At 34.9% G+C, this 23,340-nt stretch overlaps 1 protein-coding gene across 1 annotated transcript; it reads left to right on the top strand.

Annotated features, from left to right (window-relative positions):
- The first annotated feature begins 18,253 nt into the window (after positions 1-18,253).
- Positions 18,254-22,611, top strand: K441DRAFT_707149 (bifunctional P-450/NADPH-P450 reductase). Its single transcript, XM_067653710.1, has 8 exons — positions 18,254-18,882; positions 19,150-19,209; positions 19,261-19,356; positions 19,416-19,766; positions 19,819-20,335; positions 20,385-21,188; positions 21,241-21,359; positions 21,411-22,611. The coding sequence occupies exons 1-8, from the start codon at positions 18,538-18,540 to the stop codon at positions 22,383-22,385; spliced, it is 3,267 nt and encodes a 1,088-aa protein (XP_067501077.1). The 5' UTR covers positions 18,254-18,537; the 3' UTR covers positions 22,386-22,611.
- Positions 22,612-23,340: the final 729 nt, after the last annotated feature.

A 23,340-nucleotide genomic window follows, 5' to 3' on the forward strand; every position in this document is an offset into this window, starting at 1 on the left:
CATCGGTCTAAATTTAGCTTCAACTTCAGTTTCATATCAGAGCATACCTTCCGTGTCTCAACGGAATGGCGTCCACATGTCCATCACTCCGGTTTTCGTGCATCCCGACTTTTCGATCCGGGCGTCGAGCCCCGATCCACCAGAAGATGATGATACACGGACCTCTATATACATTCTTTTGCGGACTCTGACGGGTAGCGGTGGCTTTTAGGCAACGTTGTCTGAAGGGCGGGTCGTCTCTCTTGGCCGTCTGGCTTGAGGTGGGTACAGTTCGGTCTAGGATGTGCTTCGATTTGCCTTAGCAGAGGGGACGAAATGGTAGCTTATTCAATGATTGCCGGGCAATATTCACCTTGGAAGAGTCTCTAGGTCCCCTTCAAGGACGCTCACTAGCTCGATGCATAACTCCGAACCGGCTGTGTCCAGAAACTCTTCGACGGCAACGGTTATGGGAGAGGGTGGGTAATAGAAACATCATTACTAAAAACTTCTTTGGTGGTTTATTCGAAAATTCGACATCTCATCTGAACCTTGGCGAGGGTGCCCCAGAGTTTTTCGTATGTTTTTGTGTGGCCAACAATCGGGTCCTCGGTGTTGTTGGCCTGCGTATATTGCACACACCAATTTGCTGATTGGTGGATACCTTCTACAGTAGCGTAGTTCGGCTCCGCGCATCGTACGAAGGGGCGGGGCGGCACCCTAGACGATTACTTTTCGAATGTAATCAGGGCCTTTAATCGGGCCGAGGCCCGGTGGAAAAAGTCGTTGCCTCGCCAAAATCAAAACAATACACTCCTTTTTTAAAACCACATACAATGCATAGCCAAATAAGATATTCTACACCTACTAATGATCCAAATAAAGAAATTTATGCCCCCGGAAAAGAATACAGTACTCCTGAACGTGCGCGCATATATGGCTTGGCGCAAATACGCGATCGCAACAGGTAACCTTTTGGTCAACGATTTATTTAAGTTTAACTCTGTTCTCCCTTGAATTATGCGCCATATTCTTGCCTTTAGTTTAGATAGACGTATAGGTAAAAGTTATATAGGCTAAAAGCCTTTATTATTATAAGAGAAGATTAAAGAAAAACTATAATTAAGCTCGGGCCCCCGGAACTCAGTCGCCTCCTGAACTCGGTCACCACACCAAAATCAACTCACCGATTTATCAACCTATTTTCTCCACAACGAGTCGATCAATATGGACCAAAATAAGCAGAACTTACAAATGGCTATTGTAGATTCCGAATCTGGTGTTCATATGTCTGCGCGAAAAGCTGTGCTTGTATATGGTGTCCTTTTGTCGATTTTAAGCGATTAATTAAATAGCAAGCTATTAAACCAATTTATACACCAACACAAGCTGTAATTGACTCCTGTATAGGAGGTCTTGCTTATTAATTGGGTACTTAAACAGGACCTATAAAGATTTACTCCTTTATATTTATAATTGTTACAAAATAGTAGCTCAAATATTTAGTTAAAATGGCAAAACTGAGCCCTTTAGTATAATATAGGTAATTAGCTATTTTTACCAAAATTTTAATATTAAATATTAAATTATATACTTAATAGAAACTAGATAGACTAATAGGGTATAATTAAAGCAAATTTAAACGTTTTAAAATCTTTATAAAAGGGGTAGAAAGGAGGGTTAATATATAGGCCAAAAATACCTAGAATATAGATAAATTTAGAGTAATATTATATATATATATATATAAACTTAATAACTATAAGAGGTCCCTATAAAAAGGAGACTTTTATATAGTTACTAAATAGATATAAATATATATCTATTATAAGGGTAATATTTGCCCCTAGTTAATTAATTAATTATTTATTATTAATGTAGTTATACTAAGCCTAAATGCCTTATTAAATATATATAGGCTTAAGAAAAAAAAATGAAATAACCGATTATATTATTATTATTTTTAACTTAAAACCGAATTATTTAGTAATAAAGCCTTTTTTTTAACTTAATAGCTATATAAGCTATTATATAATTAAGTTTTTATTAAAATATTAATTAATTAATATATAACTTATTTTTTTACTACTTTATTTAATATAGTAACCTTTAAATCTATTATATTTCTCCTTTATTAAATTAAAATATTAGAAGTAGATTATAAAGCCTATATTTCTTAATAATATAGCTTTAATTAAGAAGTACTACTTTACTAAGTATTACTGCAAGACCTAAGGGCAAAGTCTTATAGCAAAAATAATTAAATTTAGGTAGTATATCTTTAGTAATTATCTATAAAATCCATATAATGGCTTAAATTTTTTATAGGTTAAAAATAAAGCTTTAAACAGGCTAATAATAATTAGGTTAACATTATAGTTACCCTAAAGATGCCCTATAATATATATTATATAGATTAAGGCCTTTATAGTAGATATGCACTAAATTAAAGATTTAGTTACTTTTATAAAAAGTAAGTTAATAACTTTAGCAGCTTATTATAAAGGCTATATATATAGACCTTTAAATATATATCCTGCAATTATAACTTAAAGACCTTAAAAGCCAAAAAATTTATAGGTAAGTACCTGTAGATCTAAATATAGACTTTAAATATAAAGATAGAATTAAGGAAGCTATAGAGGAGGTAGAGGAGAAAAGGACTAAAATAAGGGCAAAGGAGCTAAAATTAAAGCCTTAAATAGAGTTAGCTAGAAAGAGCGAAGTCAATATATTAAATAGCATATAGGGGTAAATAGTCAATTTAATTTGGTTGGGTGTAGATAGCTTCTAAAGTGTTGCAATTAATTTTGGTGGGGTAATCAAGTTCTAGGGGTAACCGAGTTCCGGGGGTCCGAGCTTGCTTTAAAAATGATATAATAATTAAATAGATTAGTATTAAGTTAAATTTAAATTATTTTATAGTACTAATATTATAAAGTTTTACTTAATATAGTAGGCTATTATAAGTATAAAGTCTATTAAAAAAACCTGTTTATAAAAGGTTAATTTTAGTTTAAAGCTAATTAAAAGTAAATATATTTTACTAATAAAGTATATTTCTATTTTAATAGGTAATTAAAAATAATAAGAAATACTATTATTTAAATATTATATAATATAGGTATTATTGGTTACATAAGGGGATATTACGTAGCTACGGTTCGTAGATAGTATAATAATTATTATTCTTTATTCTTTAGGGGGGGGGGGCGAGGAGCTTAAAGCTCCTCGCCACACTAGTGCCGCGGCGACACGTGACGGCAACTTACCGCACGTAACGGCAACTTGCCGTATGTAATAGCAACTTGCCTATATTCCTAACACTAGCAACTCTTCTTTTACGGTTGCCATCTATATATATATACCGCTCGACTAGCATAATAAATATTAATCCTTTTTACTTACTATTGCTATTATAATATAAGTCTTGCTATTTTAAAAGTTTGCCTCTTAGCACGTGGTGCTTTCTTACTTAGGAGTTATAGGTAAATATCTTATTTAGAGGGCCGCTAAGGCGCTAGTAGTAAGCGAGCTAATAACAATTTTCTATTCTAGGGATAGAAAATCCTAATTAGCTAAATTAAGTTAGGGTCTACAGAATCTAACTAATTAGATAACTTTAACCGGTAGTTAAAGTTCCTAAATATCTTAAGACCTTATATAACTAAGAAATTTCTAGGGACTCCCTTTTAACCTAACCTTTAACTTATATATATAGAGTATTTATATTAATAAACGTCTCTAGTACCTTATTTAGGTTCGCCTTTATTATTATATCTACTAGGTTATCTTAGCCATTAATTTATTAAATCTTAAAGAGTTCTTAACACTTATAGAATTGCTAAAGTGCTATAATATTAATTATAAGGCGCTTCTCCTTTATAGTACTAAGCTTAACTAAATACTTATAAAAGGAATATAAGTCGGTGTATACAATTATAGGGATAATAAGAAGTTTAAGTTAATCTATAATTATCTTTAGGGTAGTTCTAATTACAATTGCTATATTAACTCCGCTAACTATTCTATATATCTCTAACGCTAAAACACTTTAGGTAATGCGCTTACTTTTAATTAAGCTCTAATAGATAAGATTGCTATAAATTATAAAGTTATTCTCTCTAGTAAATTCATTTGTAATAATAATCTTATATCCTAACTAGGAGCTAAAATCTTTATTATTTATAAACGATCTATTAATAAATATAAAGAGCTTAGTGGTAGGAAGATTAATAAGCACATAGAGTAGTCCCCGATTAAGATGGTTTATTTACTAAAAAAGACGTTTATTTAAGGCAAGAATATTATCCTTAGTTAGTTTTTAGTATTAGGTGGTAATAGAGAGATTAAATAAAGCCTTAGGTTAATAGATAAAAGTAATATAAGCTCTATAAGCGCGTTACTCCACATATTCTTACTTTAGGGAATTAACATTAATAACGTTAATCTTTTTACCTTAACCCTTCTGGCGCAAAGCAATGGAATCCTTATTTAGGGAAAGGATATATTTATTAAAGAGTAATAGTATTATTAAATTAAGCTTTTTCTTTAGCTTTGCTATAAGATTTGCCTTTACTAGCTTATCCTCTTTAAGAGCTAAGAATTGGTATAACGGAACCTTGTAGCAAGAACTACGGTGGGCTTGTTATTGGGCTAGGTATATAGGAAATACAAGTACAAAAGTCAACAACGTAATAACAACTGGTGGAGTAGTTGCCTAATAAATTAACTCTAATTATATTCTAAGAATCACTATAAGGAAGGAACTATCTAGGTAGGGACTAAGGGTCCTTAAATACACAACCGTACTCCTAAGAAAGTTATTGCTCTATCTGCTCTGTCTACTCTATTCGCTCTATAATAGATCTTATAGATTATATAGATTATACAGATTATACTACGTGACTCTACTTACTATTCCTCGTCATATAGTTCTACGGGTTCCATCCTAGACCGTGCTTATATTAACTAACTAGCTTCTTCTAACTCCTCTCTAAGTAGTTATAACATTATACTTAAAGCGTCCGTAATACTATCTCCCTCCTCTCTATCTTTGTCCTTAAAGATACCTAGTATCTCTAGGTTGTTTACTAGAGGTATAATATCCATCTAATTAATTTAGTTAATATTATTACTTATAATGCCTAAAGTACCTTCTTCTTCCTTTATAGCCCGTCGGTCTCGTACTATTACTATAATATTATCTCTTAGCGAGATAATACCTTTTCTATATTCTTATTGTGTAAAAGAGGGACTAGTTTATATTACATTGGCGAGTCCTTTGTCCTAGCAACCTTCCTCTTATTTAGAGTGCACTAAAGCGAATATTTAGTTATCCTATAATATTCGCTCTATCTCTAATATTAAATATACGCGACTTATTACTCTTAATAGTCGTCTAGTTCCCTAATTAATTTATCTTAGGGTTTTATATTTAATCTAAGGCAGAAAAACTTAAGGGTAATCTTGCCGCAGCGCTGGCGGAAGCTTATCGTCGATCTAAAGAATCTGCTTATGCCCTTAAGGCTTAGCAATCTGCTTTTATACAAGTTTAGCGTCTTTAACGCGTTTATAAGAAGGTTTGCTCTAAGGAGTAGAAACTTATAGAGTAAGGTCTGTAGGAACTAGGTAATAAAAGAACGGATTCTCTTCTAATAGAGAAGGAAATAGATCCGAGTAGTTCAGCAACTGCTTTTCTTAGGTCCCCCTTAGGTAACTCATTCTTTAGCAATCCTTCTTTATTAATACTGCCTAACCTAATCTCTTCTAATACTCCTGTACCTTTCCTATAGCGTTCTTTAAATTCTTTAGTAGCTTCTAGGTAGTCTTAGTATAGCCTATCTACTTAACCTTGTACCATATTTTGTCGTTAATATCCTTATAATTAATAATCTTCAATACTTACCATTTGTCTTCTTCTTATCCTCTATACATATCTGCTTTATAAACCGGTGGCTTAACATTCCTATATACTAGCTCTAGCATTACAATATACTATATAGGGTAAATCTTTATTTTAGCTAGTAGGTTTAACTTAAACATAACCGGTAAAATCCTTTATATAATTTTGAAAGGTCCTAGTCTAATATAGTCTAACTTCTTACTTAGTCGTCAACTCTTGAAATTTTTGTATAGTAGCTATACTTTATCTCCCTCCTTAAGATCTGGTCCCTTAGATCTCTTAGCATTATAGTACTTTTTTATTTTCTCTTATACTTTCTTTGCTAATTCCGTAAGATCTATATAAAGATTTATTAATATCTTCATTCTCTCTTTAGCTGTATTACTCGTTTTCTTCGCTTACTATAGTAATAACGATGTTTTCGGCTTATATCCGTAATTTGCCTTAAATAGTAATATGCCTATTCCTTTTTAAGGTGTTATATTATATGCAAACTATATAACTAGTAACAGTAATACCTAATTATTCTATACATAATTAACATAATGCCTTAGGTACTGCTCTAGCGTCTAATTTAATCTTTCCGTTTAACCGTCTGTCTATAAATAATATACGGTGGAAGTTGCTACTTAAACTCCTTACTCCGCTAAGAACACTTCCCAGAATACTGTTACGAATCTTAAATCTCTATCTAATATAATCTTGCTTAGTGCTCTATATCTTATAAACACTTCTTTAACGTAAATTCTAGCGACATCTTTCGCTAAGATTTCTTCTATATATGCTATAAAGTATCCCCACTTCGTAAGCTTATTTACTATCACTAAGATCGCATTATAATCTTGTCCGGTAATAGGATCTCTTAATTTTAGCAACTTAATAATAAAGTCCCATAATATAACCTCCTATAGTCTCTCTAGTATTTTAATAGGTTGTAGCCCTCTATATAGCTTATACCTCGTTAGTTTATTCCTTTAGCAATCTAGACATTCCTTTATAACCCTTTTAGCTATCCTTTAGATTCTATTAATAATATACTCCTCCTAGAGTCTTAACACTAAGCCTATAGCTCTATTGTGTCCTTAGGTTAGTCCCTTATAGAAGTCCTTTATAAACTGCTCTACTATACTTCTTAGGATATACTTTACTTCTCAATTTTTATATATATCCGTCTATAAATCTTCTAGCTATGCTTCTAGAATTCTTTATGCTTAAAAGCTTTCTGGTGTCTTATAGACTTTCTCTAGTTTATTATCTTCTTAAGTTGCTACAATTTTCGGATAATTGTACCTAATTAATCCGTCTATATCTTTTCGCAATAAAGCCCCTAATGGCTTTTCCTCATTTTATAGTTTAGCTTTACGGCTTAGAGTATCTGCCCGCGTATTATCTGTACCTTTAGTATACTAAATTTTAAAATAGTATTCCGTAAGCATCTCTACCCATCTAACCTATCTTTAGTTAAGTTTCTTCGTTATTAGGAATCCTATTAGGTTTTTATAATCCGTCTTAACTATAAATAGTTTCTCTATACCTTACAAGAATACTCTCTATTCCTTTAATACTATAACTATACCTAATAACTCCTTGTTATAGATGTTATAGTTTAACTCCGGTAGTATTATCTTCCAACTATAGTATACCACTAGGTGCTATCTATCTTAATGCCTTTATATAAAGCATGCCCCTAGTATATAGTTTAATGTATCTATTTCTATAACCGTCTCTAGTCCTAGTTAATAGATCTTAAGAACTGGCTCCTAGGTAAATAACTCTTTAACTTTTTTAAAGAGTTCTCTTTACTCCTCTCCCTATACCTATAGTTCTTCTTTCTTTATTAACTACGTAAATAGCTTAATATCCTTTAACTACTGCGCTATAAACCTTCTATAGTAATTGCAAAACCCTAGAAACAATCTTAACTATATAATGTTCTCTAGTTCCTACTAATTTACTATAGCCTTAATCTTTTTTAGATCTATACTAAGTTAGCCTAATTTAATAATAAATCTAATAAAATCGGTCTTCCTAGTAAAGAACTCGCATTTTTTAATTACTACTGGCATCTGTTCTTCTTATAGTCTCTTTAAGACCTATTTAACGTGTTCCCCATATTCTTCCTTAGTCATTAAATAGATAATAATATTATCAAAATATACCATAATAAATTCATCCAAGTATTCCCCTAATACGTTATTAATACGCTTCTAGAACGTTACTAGTGCGTTTATAAGCCTAAATTGTATAACTAATAGTTTATATAGTCCTTCCTTTAACCTAAAGGCTGCCTTCCATTTATTGCCTTCCTTAATCCTAATCTAATAGTACGCCTATCTTAGATCTATCTTTATAAAGATTTNCGNATTNCCNATCCTATCTTAGATTTCGCTAATTAAGGGTAAAGGATACCTATCCTTCCTAGTAATGCTATTTAACTGTCTATAGTTAATACACAGCCTTAGTTTACCATTTTTCTTTAGTACGAATAGTACTGGATAACCTGCTGATAACTACGATAGTCTAATATATCCCTTTTATAGATTTTCCTAGATAAACTCTTTTAACGCTCTACCTTCTTCTTTAATAAGCTTATAAATTAGAAAAAACTTTAGACTTGTTTCTAGTTCCAACTCTATCTTATAGTCCTATACTATATACTTTAACAGCTTTTCACTTTCTAGTGACTATAGTTTCTTGCCGTACTTATAGTATCTCTTTAGTATATAACTTAGTCCTTTTTCTATTTCTTCGTAGGTTACTCCTACTTAGTACTATACCAACTTAGCTTATTATTATATCTTGCGGCGTTAAGTATTTCTAATATTAACTTAACCTATAATCTAATTAATTCTTAAATTATATTCCTATAACTAAGGCATGCCTAATACTGCCTTATCCCGTCCTAATAGTAGGATATTAAAAGACATCTTAATTTATCTCCCTTTAATAGTTATCTAAATAGGTCCTGTTTTAAGATTAATAATCCCTCCTCTATAGGTTATTAGATCTCCTAAAATTGTAACTAATAGGTAAAATTGCTCCTTTTATCTATAAGGTAGCCCTATTCTCTTAACTACTACTAATAAGATATAGTTTCGCGTTGCTTTACTATCTATTAGCGCTTTAAACTGCTAATCTTACCAATTAATCCATAAATTTAGGTGTTATCCTTAAATTCCTTTAAGGGTCTAAGGCTCTACTACTAGCTCCCTTTAGTCCTATAGGCCTCTACTTTTCCTAACTATTAGCTGCTTAATCCTAGTATACTTAGCTCGCTCTTTAGCTAATGCCTAGTTCACTTTTTATCTTTAATATACCATAGACACGTGTTTTCTAGGCATTTCTACTACTATTGTCCGTCTAAGCATTCTTCTATAAGGAATCTTCCTAGTTAAAGTACTAAACTCCCTTCCTCTTAGACCTCTGCTAGATGCCATCTATATATATATTTAGCATTCCTGTACTATTGCTTATCCATTATCTAGTATATCCTTATAGGGTATTTCCGATTCTTTTCCTTTAGATTCTTATGTATTTCGTATATATCGTCTACGCACGTAATCTATAATAACGTGTAATATGCTAGGTGCTTTAGGTTAACTCTTAGCTTGTCTTCATCCTTAAGTTTAAACCTTTATTATACTAATCTAAACATTATAACTTTATTTGCAGGTACTAAGATATATCTCTTACTTCTTTAGTCCTCTAAACGTTCCTCTAGATCCTTTAACGTTATAATTAAGGCTCCTTTAATATATGTTATGGCCTTCTCTATAATTAGGTAGTCCTAAATAACTTTTTCATCCAACTATATATAGAAATCTTCCCACTTATTATTGTGCCTTTACCTATACCACTTTTAGTACAGCTGCTAGAGTATATACAGTTTATCCGTAAGGAAGTATTTTCTTATTACTGCATTGTGACAACCCTTTATATATCATTCCTCAAACCTAGTTAGAATCCCTAGATCCTCTTTATCTTCCAGTTTAATAAGCTACTTAGCTCTTAGTGTGCCTACTCTCAGCCTATTAGTGATTCTTTATACTAGTGCTCTGTCCTTTATATGTCCTAATATGCTAGATCTTTTATCTAGTTTCTGCTCTTACTATAAGGTAATTCTTGCCCTAAACTCCTCTATAGTTTCTTTTATATTACGTCTTATAAGTAGATCCTTAAAGTCTTTATACTTCTTAATCTTGGTATTAACTTTTCAATCTTTAGGCTAAACACTATATTCCCTTAGTAAGTCTTCTAGGTCTATATATCTGTCTCCCAGTCTAATCGCTATTTATATCGCAGATTCTCTAATTTATAAAGAAGCTCCTTGCCTCTTGTCTGTGGGTGTCCTAATTTATACTCTAAATTCTTAACCTCTTAGATTCTTTAATCCTAAGCTTGCTTCTAACTTAAGCTTAGCTCCTACCTTAGTCTAACTAGGCTTACTTAGTGTTCTTATCTCATCTTAAGAGTTTTAAATCTCACTCATCTTGTCTTAAGAATCTTATGCCTATAGGAACTTCTATTCTAAGCTCATTTATATAGTTTTAAACTAAGCTACTGCTCTACTCCATTGGTTATTATCCGTTATAGGTCCTTAAGCTTACCTTATCTCGTCTTAAGAATCTTAGTTATCTCTTATCTTATCTTAAGAATCTTAAGCCTTTAGCCTTTTACCTTTATTAAGTGCCGAAGTGGTTTGCTGTCCTACTTCTCTTACATCTCGTAAAGCGATAGACATTATATCTAGTGGGGTTTCGATCCCTACTAATGTTCCCTATTCTATAGTGAAATTATCCTCTACCTCTAGTATAATATCTCTAAGGTCTACTTACTCCCAGTAAGCGGCCCTTATTACCTTATCGTCACGGAATATTTCGCCTAGGTTGAATTTATTGTCCTTAATGTCCAATTTGCGAACTAGTTTGTTAGTTCTTCTACATCCTACAGGTGCTGGCTCTTATAGCCAGTAGCTTACGCCGTACTTAGCGTCCTTATGAATTCGGTATACGTTATTATAATAAAACGCAAAACTTTTAATTAAACATTCTTTTATTCCTCGCAGTATATTATTATCCCTTTATATGTATATATCGTCTACTAGTCTTATACCTTTTACTATATAGTAACTCTACCTACTTCTACAGTCTCTAACGTAATAACCCTATTTTCCGCAATTTATATAAGCTCCTTCTTTAAACTATTTCTCTTGTTATAGAGTCCGCCTAAATGTCTTCTACTATTAAGATCCCTAATTTGGCCTCTGCTCCTTAGACTTTTAATTACTTAATCCTTATCCTCTAGGTTTTTATAGTTTGCTCCATCTCTTATAGGCTTCTTTAGTACCACTTAGGTCCATTAGCTCTGCGCCATACCATATTTTCTAACTTAGCTTTTATTATTACGTACTCTACACCTTATATAACTATAGAACTCTATCCTAGCCTCTCTTAACCTATTCCCTTTAGTAGATCTAATTGTTAATCTTAATCGCCTAATCTATTAGATCCCTTAGGGTGTCCGTATCTTCTATTAAGATAATTACGTCCTAGACTTTAGCCTTAAGTCCCTGTTTATACTATACTATAAGCGCCCTATTATTCTACTTTACTTATATTGCTAGTGTCTGGAACTATATTATATACTTAATTACTAAAGTTCGTTGCACGAGGTTCTAGAGTTTTCTTTCCGCTATAGTTATTTCTTCTAGGTCTCTAAATATCTGCGTGAGTTGCTCTGCGAATTCTTCCTAACTTAAGAATATAAATCGCACGTTTTAGTTAGTGGTTGTTATTCCGTTTACCTATATCTTTATAAGGTAAGGTTTAAACCACTTAAGTGCTTTTCCTAATAAGAATAGTCCTATATAGGCTATCCGATCCACGGGTATAGGTAACTTTACTCCCTCCTATAAGACCTTAAAGTGCATCTATATAAGGAATCCTTTAAGCTTTAACCTCTCTCCTGTAAATCTCTCAATTAATAGTAGCTTAATCTTTACTGCTCCTATCCCGTTAAGTCTTTCTTCTAATACTATATTATTAGCTGTTAACTAGTTAACTATTTCCTATAGCTATCCGACCGTTATAGGTTGCTGTAAGTTAGTATCCGCTATACTAGTATCACCTCCTATCCCTAAAGTAGTTGCTGCCATCGATGGTATTATAGTGGCTGCTTTTAGTAGTATGTTATTTAACTTCTTATATTAATACTATAACTAGATAGTGATTATATAACGGAACCTTATAGCAAGAACTACGGTGGGCTCGTTATTAGGCTAGGTGTATAGGAAATGTAAGTACAAAAGTTAACAACGTAATAATAACTAGTGGAGTGGTTGCCTAACAGATTAACTCTAATTATATTCTAAGAATTACTACAAGGAAGGAACTATCTAGGTAGGGATTAAGGGTCCTTAAATACACAACCGTACTTCTAAGAAAGTTATTACTCTATCTACTCTGTCTACTCTGTTCGCTCTATAACAGATCTTATAGATTATATAGATTATATAGATCATACCACATGACTCTGCTTACCATTCCTCGTCACATAGTTCTATGGGTTCCATCCTAGACCGTGCTTATATTAACCAACTAGCTTCTTCCGACTCCTCTCCAAGTAGTCGTAATATTGTACTTAAAGCGTCCGTAACAATTGGTCGTCTTCTAAGATAATTATATTATTAGTTTATATACCAACAATTTTAAATAGGGTTCCTATAGTTATAATAAGGAAGCAGGAATCAAATATAGAAGTAGTTATTAAAAGCTTCTCTTTATAGTGCTTACTATAGGTAACCCACCAATAAGTTTTTACCTCTGCGATTCTATATAATGGCTTAAGTATAACTATAATTGTATCTTTAGAATACTAGTGGCGAATTTGCTCTAAAAGGTATGCTAATATTAAGCGCTAAAGGTGCGTCTCTAATTGGGTATAGGCTTAAGTAATATNTTATAAATAAACNGCTATTNNATTNTTTATTAANGAGGGAGCTAATATAATAATNACNCGCTAACTAGCTNNTTAAATTATAGGAGATTATATAAGAATTATCTCTTTGCTATTATTATTATAACCTTAGATAATAAGCCTTAATTTCTTAAATAGGGCGTTAGTAGTCTTGTCCTTAATCTTATTAACTATCCTTAACTTAAAGATGCGAACTTTATTAAACTTAGTAAGGTTATACTTTTTAAATTTAAAGACTCCTCTTATAATAAGACCGTTGATCTCCTACTTGTCGGATGCTTAGAAAGGAGCTCCTGGGGTTATAATATAATCTTCCTTTTAGAGCTATTTTGCGAGCTTAAAGTTAGCCTTTTCTTTAGCTGTTATAAAGGCCATTAATAACTTAACTNTATTCTTAATNGCGGCAATAAATTNTTCTTTAAAATTANTAAGATATTAGCNATTTNNTAATCCCTTTAGGCGACCTCTANCGCGTTATAGTTATAGCGCATCTACTATAATTATATTAGAATTATAGTCGCCTTCTAGAGCATATTAATTATAGTTCTCTTTTAGGGCATCTTTTAGGGCATCCTATAAAGGCTCGGAATTGTTATCTTTATAGTAAGGCTTAATAATAGTTAAATAGAATTAAGTAGGTCTGTAAGGCATCTAAATAGTATAAGTTTAACTATTAATTATAATAAGTTAATATGGGCCTAACTATCCTCCCTTTTTACGCTATACGCGTACCTTAGACTAAAGTGGCAGATTAATTATAGTTGAGGTATTTAGGCCATTTCTTATTCCTAGTGCGTTATTAACCTAGCGTATAGTATAAAGGCGTTATACCTCCTTTATTACCTTATAAATCGCCTTAGCTCATTATATAATAGAGGGAGATAGTAAAGAATTATTAGTTATTTATAGGTAGGCGCTAAAGACTAGTAATATAGGTATAAGTCTATCTAGGCTAGCAGAATCGTTAATAGCTTTAACAGCTATTTATAAGGTAAGTTCTTTACTAGCGTCCTTTAGTTCTAAAGAGATAATCTTATATACGCGGCGTAATAGCGCGTAATATTACTTTACTTTTTTAATACTATTATATGCCTTAATAGGGACTTTCTTAACCTTAATTGCTATTGCCTTTATTTATTATCGGAACTCTATAGATAAGAAGTTCTTTCCTACGTTATAGACGATTTAATTAGGGGGTTTTAGGTAGACATTAATCTAGTATAACTAAAGGGTATCCTATGCGTTCCTAGCTAATATATCCTTTAAAAATTATATGGCTTAGAAGGAGGTTAAGAAGTTAATAACTTAGAGTACTAGCTTGCCGCTAAGATATATAACGTTAACAATAATATAGAAGTTAAAGTTATAGTTATCTTTAAGGGTGAACTTAAATCGGCTAGGGGACCTCTAGTTTATTTAGTAGTAGTAATAGTATTTTATAAGATGCTTAATTGCCTTAACCTTAACTTTATAGCCTACTTATTAAAGAACCCTAAGTAATTAGTAAACTAATAGGTGACTAAAACAACGGTGTAGTTGGCGTAACTCTAACTTAGTTAAATAGCTCTAAGCAACACTCTTTTCTAGTTATTAAAGGAGTAGCTAAAGGTAATCCTACTTGCGTACAATAGGCACCCGATTATCTCCCTGTATAAGTATATTCTTAAGGTTATTAAGCTTAACGCCTAATTTGTTTATATCTCTAATATAAAATAAAAATAGGGTATTTATGGGAATAATATAGAAAGTAATACACCCTAAGGGGGTTTGGACCCTAATTATACTAAGAGAAATTATAGTACCCTTGCTAAAACGAATTGTATATTAGCCTGCCGTTAAATAGTTAATCTAAATAAAGCTATTAAGCTACTAAAGGGCTCGCACTTAAGGTTCTCCTACTATAGATACTCCTATAGCTTTAGTATCCGGTATAATACTATAGAAGACATTTACTAAGTATCTATTATTAAAGGAAAACGCGAAGCTCTCCTTTGGCTTATTAAAGATATTTAACTTTGTAATAGAATGGAGCGTAGATTAGTTATTAAGAATAGCAACGGTTTGTATACTATTTATCTTACCATACTTAGTAAAGTATTAGTTAGGTAAGTAGTTCTCAATTTCTATATCTATAAGGAGCTATTTAGTTTTATTAACCTTACCCTTAAGATCTTCTACGCCTTTATATTAAACTAGAAAGCTTTAAAAGTAGGCTATAGTAACCTTATAATTTCTAACGTTTTTTATACTCTAACGGAACTTATTATATACCTCTTTTCGCTTATTAAGGGAGTGTCTAATTAATTAGTAATTTGGCTTCTTACAAACGTAGCACTTTTTCTAGCAATTACTTTGAAATAAACCTCCATAAGGACCTCTATAATTACCTTATAGTTAACGTTAATTATACCCTCTTTTGTATTCCCTACTACGGCCGCTATATATTTAATTAGTCTAGTTATAATTATGTTAGTTAGGAATACTTAGTTAAGTAGAGTTTTTGGTATAGAACTGTTAAGATTCTTATATTTATATCGCAGTACCTATAGCAGAGCGTAGCTTAGTATATACTCCTTTAAACGTATCTATAGGTTTATATAGCGCTAAGTTATACTTAGGAACGCCACGGCATACTAAGATAACCTAATCCCTTAGACTATTCTTATTTTGGTAAGTTTTAGTAAGGCCATATTAGATTTTCTAGAGTTTATTAAAGAGTAGTTAAAGGTACTCTAAACAAGTCTTTATTAGGTTAGAAGTAATAACTCTCTAAAATATAGTCTCCCGCCATTTAGATATATAAAGTTAGCGATTCTTATTAGTTTTAAAGTAGGCTCTAGTAAGCTAAAGCATTATATTAAAGTTATAGTTTTTACCCATAATATAGTTATAATAGAATATTACGGCCTATCCTTTTAATATAATAGAGAAAGCGTAATAGTACTAGTGGCGTTAAATTCTAACCTTATTATAACAGTTATAAAAGACCTATAGTTTTACTCCGAGCATATTATATAGTTCTCCTCTAAACTTCTTCTCTTCGTCTAAATATACCTTTATTAGATTCGTAACTTCTTATAATAAAGGCTTACTAGTTAGCTAAAGTAGAGGAGGTAAAGGCGGAGCAACTCTAAGTAGGAGAGCACCTTTAGGTGGGAGAGCAGCTTTAGGTAGGGGGTTAGCGTTCTAGGGGTTTTAATATAAATTAAAGTTACCTTCTAAAGAATATAGGTTGTTTTTAGGTTTCTATAGTTAATATATAATTTTAGCTTCCGTCCATATTAGTTCTTCTATACTAGTAATAACGGCCTAAATATTACTAGCAATTAGGTTACTATTTTTAGTAATATATACCCTATTTCTACAGAGGAAGTCTTAAAAATCCCGAATAATATTAACGTTGCTAAGTGCCTAGGTATTAGCAGTCTATTCTATAAAATCCTCTCTAAAATACTCCCATAGTTATAAATTGGTATAGCATCTATTTTAGTAGAATATAATATAGTGTAGGAGAAAGCCGTTAACTTATTTTGCGGTATAAGTTGTTATATTAAAGGCGAATTTATCCCAATCTTTATTAATAAGTTTCGCGTACTTAGCTACCCCTAGTAGTAAGGAGTCTTTCTAGTTATTTAAAGTAGGCGTAGCCATGTTTTTGGAGGGAGGGAAGTATTATTAGTGTAGGGATTATTGTTTAGTACGCGTTTGTAATATATATTTATTATTTAGTACGCGTTTATTATTTAGTACGCGTTTATTATTTAGTACGCGTTTATTGTTTAGTACGCGTTTATTGTTTAGTACGCGTTTATAACGTATATTTGCGGTTATAGGGCTTAGGACCAGTTCTGGCCTTAAATCGCGAAGACTTATAAAGTATATTATTCTGCGTAATAGACGCAAGAATCCATAATTTTAAAAAGGCTTAGGACTAGTTCTAGCCTTTAGATCCTTAGATTTGTGGAAGAGTTCTATTTAAGGTTTAGGACCAGTTCTAACCTTAAAAGATAGCTTCCTTTAGCACAAGTAGCACTAGTATAGTAGCTTGTCTCTTCTTGGTAATACCTAGCTGTTCTATAGTATAACTATAAAGTTAACTACTAATTAGTGTTGGTTACACAAGGGGATATTACGTAGCTACGGTTCGTAGATAGTATGATAATTGTTGTTCTTTATTCTTTAGGGGGGGGCGAGGAGCTTAAGGCTCCTCGCCACACTAGTGCCGCGGCGACACGTGACGGCAACTTGCCGCACGTAATGGCAACTTGCCTATATTCCCAATAGGTATAAAGGTGTCGTAGCTTTCTAATATATATAGAGTATAGTATTATAGTAGAATTATAAAAGCTTCCTTATATTTTATAATATAGAGGATATTCCTATAAAACTAAAGGATAAAGGGAAGTATCCTACTATACCCTTAAAGGAGTGCCTAATATAAAAGGCTATTTAAATCTATTAAAAAGAATAGAGATATATTAAAAAGAATAGAGATATATTAATAAGCTTAATTCTTTTATAATTTCAAACGATAAAAAGAGGAAATAAGGCTCTTAAGACTTTTAAAAAAGGTAGGGGCAACTATAAAAGCGTCGCCGTAAAAGTAGTAGCAAAAACCTTATATAATAGGCCTAGTTTAATAAATATAAAAAAAAAAAAAAAGGCTATATTAGAGGGAGTATTAAAGGTAAAATATACTATTTCTTTTAAGAATAGTAATAATAAGTTGTATAAAATACAAACCGAGTATAAAGAGAGATTAAAATCCCTTATTATATTTAGTTACTTTAGTTTCTAATTTCTCTATTATAGAGAATCTTTGGTATATAATTAAATAGAGGACTAAATAGAATTAGATTTATAATATACCTTAAGAACTACAGTATTCAATTAAGGTAGAATATGATTATATTACTTTTAATATATTAAAGCAAATATAGTAATATAGAAGTAGAGAGGGCCTTTTAAGTGCAGTAGTAAGAGCTAAAATAACATTAATTTATACCTAAAATTAATTTATACATATCGTTAAAGCTTTATTTTTATAACCGTAATTAATTATATTTATATAGTGATGGCTAAACCTACCTCTTATATAAATTTGTATTGGGACTGGGTTTTGCGACATTTTTGCGAGGCAACGACATTTTTCCGCTAGGCCTCGGGTCCGATGCAAAATGCAAGGCATTGCATCGAAGAGGAGCCCCTCCACCTTCCGTCTATTACTAAGATCCTATAGCGTTACAAAGTTATTCTGTCAGCACTCCTCTCGTGCGTATTAATAATTTCCGTTTCAATCTACTGGTTGCGGTAGTCTGGTAATATCACTGCATGCGCAACAACAAACCTCTCGCTGGTCACCAAGATATTGTCTTCAGGGTCAATACCTGTCGTGGTGCCGAATGTGGTGATCGTATACTCATCATTGGGTTCCACCCTAGCATTGCACTCTATAACCCTTGAATTATTTTGAGGGCCATGGGGCAAACCTGCAGGCGATACCACTATGACATAATCCCGCCATATCCGTTACGAGGCAGGGCAGATGGATCAATCGATGGTATAAATGCTTCAAATTCTCCTCGCAACTTCAGTGTTATCATTCTCACCCTACGACCTCTTCCCAAACCATCTATCGCAAGTTGATCAACGACACTCTACCGCACCATCTATCCATAATGGCCTGCCCTTACAACCCCAAGGCCACTCCCGCTCTCACTGCAAGCCAGCCTCAGAGCACAGAAGAAGAGAAGATTCCGCAGCCCCCGAGCCACTATTTCATCGGCAATCTTGCCGATATTGACCCTACCTCAAACACTCAATCTTTCTGGCAATTGACCGATATATACGGTGAGATCTACCAGCTAGACCTCCCAGGTCGGAAAGCGATTATTTGCTCGTCCTATGAACTAGTCAACGAACTATGCGACCCGGATCGCTTTGAAAAGGCGGTTATGGGGCCACTGGAGGAGACTAGAGCGCTGTTGAAGGATGGCTTATTTACAGCTTACCCCGGGGAACATGTGAGTTTTTCTAATGCTTTTGAAGAATTGCCCTCATCACCGCAGCCACCAGAAAGATATTAGCTGTGTATATCTGAGAATCTACTGAGTCACCTCACACCTGGCACAAGGTGCCTAAGGGCCTACAGGGCACACCATTAAGATCTCTCTAGAGTAGTATGGAAGCCATTGAAGTTGCAAGATGATGCTGCGCGGACGGTCAATTTGAACGATTTCTTCTTTCTTTTTCTATGCGTTAATATGCTAACATATTCATCATTCGCTTAGAATTGGTATGTGGCACACAGAACGCTGATGCCGGCTTTCGGGCCCATGGCTATCCGCAAGGTTGTACCCTGACCCATGTGAATCAATGCTTTCTTCACTCACACACGACAGATGTTCCCCGAAATGATGGACATTGCCTCGCAAATGATTCTAAAATGGGATCGGTTTGGGCCAGACAATGAGATACTTTGTTCTGACGACTTCACTATAAGTCTTCCATTGAATAAATTTTATAAACTTATAACAGAGCCTAACACTTCTTGCACAGATTGGCGTTCGATACGATCGCACTTTGCGCCTTCGGCTATAGATTCAATGAGTTTTACTCTAAGGACCCACACCCTTTCGCAAGTCAGATGGCGGAAGTGCTCATCGAAAGTGGAAAGAGAGCAAGCAGGCTCTCAGTCGAAAATCACCTTCGAATTTGGTCAGCTGCTCATAACCGGGAAAATGTGGCAGCAATGCATAAGCTTTGTGACGAACTCGTGGCCGAGCGGAAGGCAAACCCCAATCCTGAAGTGAATGATCTCTTGAATACTATGTTGAATTCTTCCGATCCCGTGACTGGAGAGAAGATGACGGACGAGTCTATCAGGTACAACATGGTCACATTTCTGGTATGTTGTCCAAAAGGTCACAATCGGCAGGTGAAATACTAACAGCTTAAAGGTTGCTGGACATGAAACAACGAGTGGTACATTGGCCTTCCTATTCCACCACTTCCTCCGCAACCCCGAGAAGCTTATTGCTGCGCAAAAAGAAGTCGATGACGTAGTCGGGGACTCTGCGCTTGAGCTGGAACACCTTCCTAAACTCAAATATATCAAGGCTAGCATATACGAGGCGCTTCGATATATGGGCCCGATCGGCTTAATTGTTAAGCGGGCAAAGCAAGATACCACCCTTGCCGGAAAATACAAAGTTGACAGCAAGGCCCAGCTTATCTGCAACCTGAAACCGTTCCACCATGACCCCAAAGTCTGGGGCGATGACGCAGATGTCTTCAGGCCAGAGAGAATGTTGAACGGTGGATATGAGAGCCTCCCCCCTAACGCATTCAAGCCCTTCGGTGACGGAGAAAGGGCTTGCATTGGACGAGCATTCACTGAACAGGAGATGATTATAGCTGTTACATTGATCTTACAACGATTTCAGGTAGAGATGGCTGATCCCAGTTATTCCTTCCGTGAGTCTCGGTCCCTTATTGTGTATACATCTGCTGACATGGTTACCAGACATCAAGACTACACTCACTCTAAAGCCCGGCGACTTCAAAATCAAAGTAAGAAGGAGGCCTGGGAAGAGTCTAATGGTTGGGATACCAGGCGCTGTTAGTTCAACAAAAAGCACCATGCACACTACTTCTGACAAAAGCGGTCCTCAAACCTCAACCGGAAATAGGCTTACAGTACTTTATGCGTCACAATCAGGAACATGCAAAGCATATGCCGAGGACCTCCAGACCAACGCTTCAAATTACGGGTTTTCAGCCACAGTTAAAACCCTCGATAACGCGACAGAAAGAGTCCCAAAAGATCATCCGGTGATCATCATTACACCTTCATATGAAGGAAGACCTGCAGATAACGCAAAAAAATTTGTTTCCTGGCTTGAGGCAAACTCCAGTTCCAAGATACTAGAGAATGTCAGTTATGCAGTCTTCGGCGTTGGAAACAGCGACTGGGTTTCGACTTATCATCGCATCCCGAAACTCGTCGACCAACTCTTCGAAAAGATGGGGGCAACTAGGTTCACGGCCACTGGGTTTGTTGATGTCAAGTATGATATTGTTGGTCCTTGGGAGGACTGGGTCGCAAAGATGTGGCAAGACCTCCGTGAAAGAAGTGGGACGACGCACGAGATTCAGTCCAGCGAGCTCCAGATAACCATGGAAAAGCCAAATACTTCAACGAATACGGGAGATGAGGGACCTGACTATATTGTTGTGAAAAAGAATATTAATCTAGGTGGCGGTGATGTTGGTCTTGTAAAGAAACATATGGAAGTCGAACTTCCAGAAGGCGTCTTTTATCGCACTGGTAGGCCCTGTTAAAGATAATGGTAATGCATGGGAAGCTAATATCATCGTAGGTGATTACTTGGTCGTCTTGCCGTCCAATAGCGCTGAGACAATCAAGCGTGTAGCTAAGAGATTCAATATCTCAGCGGACGACGTCATCAAAATATCAGGCACTAATAAAGCATTTTTAGTAAGTTTGTATGCGCGAATAATGATTGGTTCGCTGTTAATCACCTTCCAGTCGCCTGGGAGTTCCATGTCCGTCTTCGATCTTCTAGCGACTCGCGTGGAACTCGCTACCCCAGCATCGCAGAGGCAGATTGAAGCTTTGGCAAAAGCGACTCCAGAAGATCAAAGGACAGAGCTCTCACGTATCGCCTCTGAAGGCGTTTATCAGTCCGAGATTTTACCAAAGCGATACTCTATCCTCGACCTACTCGAGGATCACCCCGCTTGTGAGCTCAGCTTTGCTGCATATATTGACATGCTCAAACCACTCTCTCCACGGCAATACTCCATCTCCTCATCTCCTCTCGCTTCTGCGCAATTTAACACTGCAAAATCCCACGCCCAGCAAACTACTCTCGCCTCCATAACCTATGATGTCCACGATACACCTGCTTGGAGCGGCAATGGTCGCATATTCAAGGGTGTTGCATCTACCTATCTTTCGGCCTGCGAGCCGGGAGCGAGAATCCGCTGCTTTGTGCGTCCAACAAATGCCGCCTTCCATCTACCACCGGACCCCGAAACTCCAATCATCATGATTGCAGCTGGCACTGGTATAGCACCCATGCGTGGCTTCATACAAGAACGTGCGGTCATTGCTTCAGGGGGGCAGCAAAAGTTTGGGCCGGCGATTCTGTATTTCGGCTGTCGCCACCACGAGAAAGACTTCATCTATGCGGAAGAGTTGAAGCAGTGGGAGAAAGACAAAGTGGTGAGTGTTCGACCAGCCTTCTCGAAGACCGGGCCACCTGGGAGCGCCAAGTACGTGCCAGAGCGTATATGGGATGAGAGGGAAGAAATTGCGAAACTGTTCCTTGACGGGGCGAAGATTTTCGTGTGTGGGAGCGCTAGTAAACTTGCAAAGAGCACGGCAGAAATTTGTAAGAAGATTTGGTTGGAAAAGAACCCAGGAAAGAGTGATGAAGATGCGAATGAGTGGTTGGATAAACAAAAGGAAGATCGTTATGTGAGTGATGTCTTTGAGTGATGAGAGAAGACCTGATGAATGACTAAAACTCTTTCATTTCTTATTCGATATCCCGTGCTTTTCTATTCTTCTATACGATCCAGAAATGTGTTCCATTTCAAGGGGGCCTATAAGAATGTGGCTACCACGACACTCTTTGTTTTCAAAGCGTATGCTCATGAACATCAATGTATTTTAATAGTTGATACGTTGTTCATAAGGTCGAAGAAAATCTAATGGTTCACTGTTCATTGCTTTGTCATAACAACCCTGTAGCCCGCTTCTAATGGCCTCACTCCTTTGGTTGCCTCTGTGCTTCCAGATCTCCAGAATTATTTGTACTATGCCTCAACTAATTTCAGTGACTGCACCGCCGCTCTTGAGATCGCTAATAGATCGCAATGGATATTCCTTATCTAGTTGTTAGAAGTTTAAGGACCAGGGTGAGCGAAATCCTAATCAATAACAATTGATACGATACGCGAGATTATATCATATTATATTATATCAATTGATTTTTTTAATCCGCTACTAAATAAGCGAGTAATCTACCAACGTCCTTAGCTTCCCTACTAATTAGGTATCCCCTTTTTGTTACGGACGCTTTAAGTACGATATTACGACTACTTGGAGAAGAGTCGGAAGAAGCTAGTTGGTTAATTTAGGCACGGTCTAGGATGGAGCCGATAGAGCTATGTAACGAGGAATGGTAACCGAGGTCACATGACGTTGTACACAGTGTACGTAGTGTATGAAGGGAATGTACGTATAATACGTATAACACGTACCTTATATATAAAGGGGATTTCTTAGGAGTATAGTTGTGTATTTAAAGGACCACAGTCCCTACCTAAATAGTTCTCTCCTTTGTAGTAAATCTTAGAATATAATTAGAGTTAATCTGTTAGGTAACTACTCTACTAGTTATATTTATATTGTTAACTATTCTATACCTATATACCCAGCCTATTAATAA

The sequence above is a fragment of the Cenococcum geophilum genome, assembly GCF_001692895.1.
Source record: "Cenococcum geophilum 1.58 unplaced genomic scaffold K441scaffold_38, whole genome shotgun sequence".
NCBI classification, from domain to species: domain Eukaryota; kingdom Fungi; phylum Ascomycota; class Dothideomycetes; order Gloniales; family Gloniaceae; genus Cenococcum; species Cenococcum geophilum.

Coding starts and splice junctions, on each gene's coding strand:
- K441DRAFT_707149 (XM_067653710.1), top strand. CDS start 18,538: ATGGCCTGCCCTTACAACCCCAAGGCCACTCCCGCTCTCACTGCAAGC. Junction 18,883..19,149: donor CAGCTTACCCCGGGGAACAT/GTGAGTTTTTCT, acceptor TCATTCGCTTAG/AATTGGTATGTGGCACACAG. Junction 20,336..20,384: donor TGATCCCAGTTATTCCTTCC/GTGAGTCTCGGT, acceptor CATGGTTACCAG/ACATCAAGACTACACTCACT.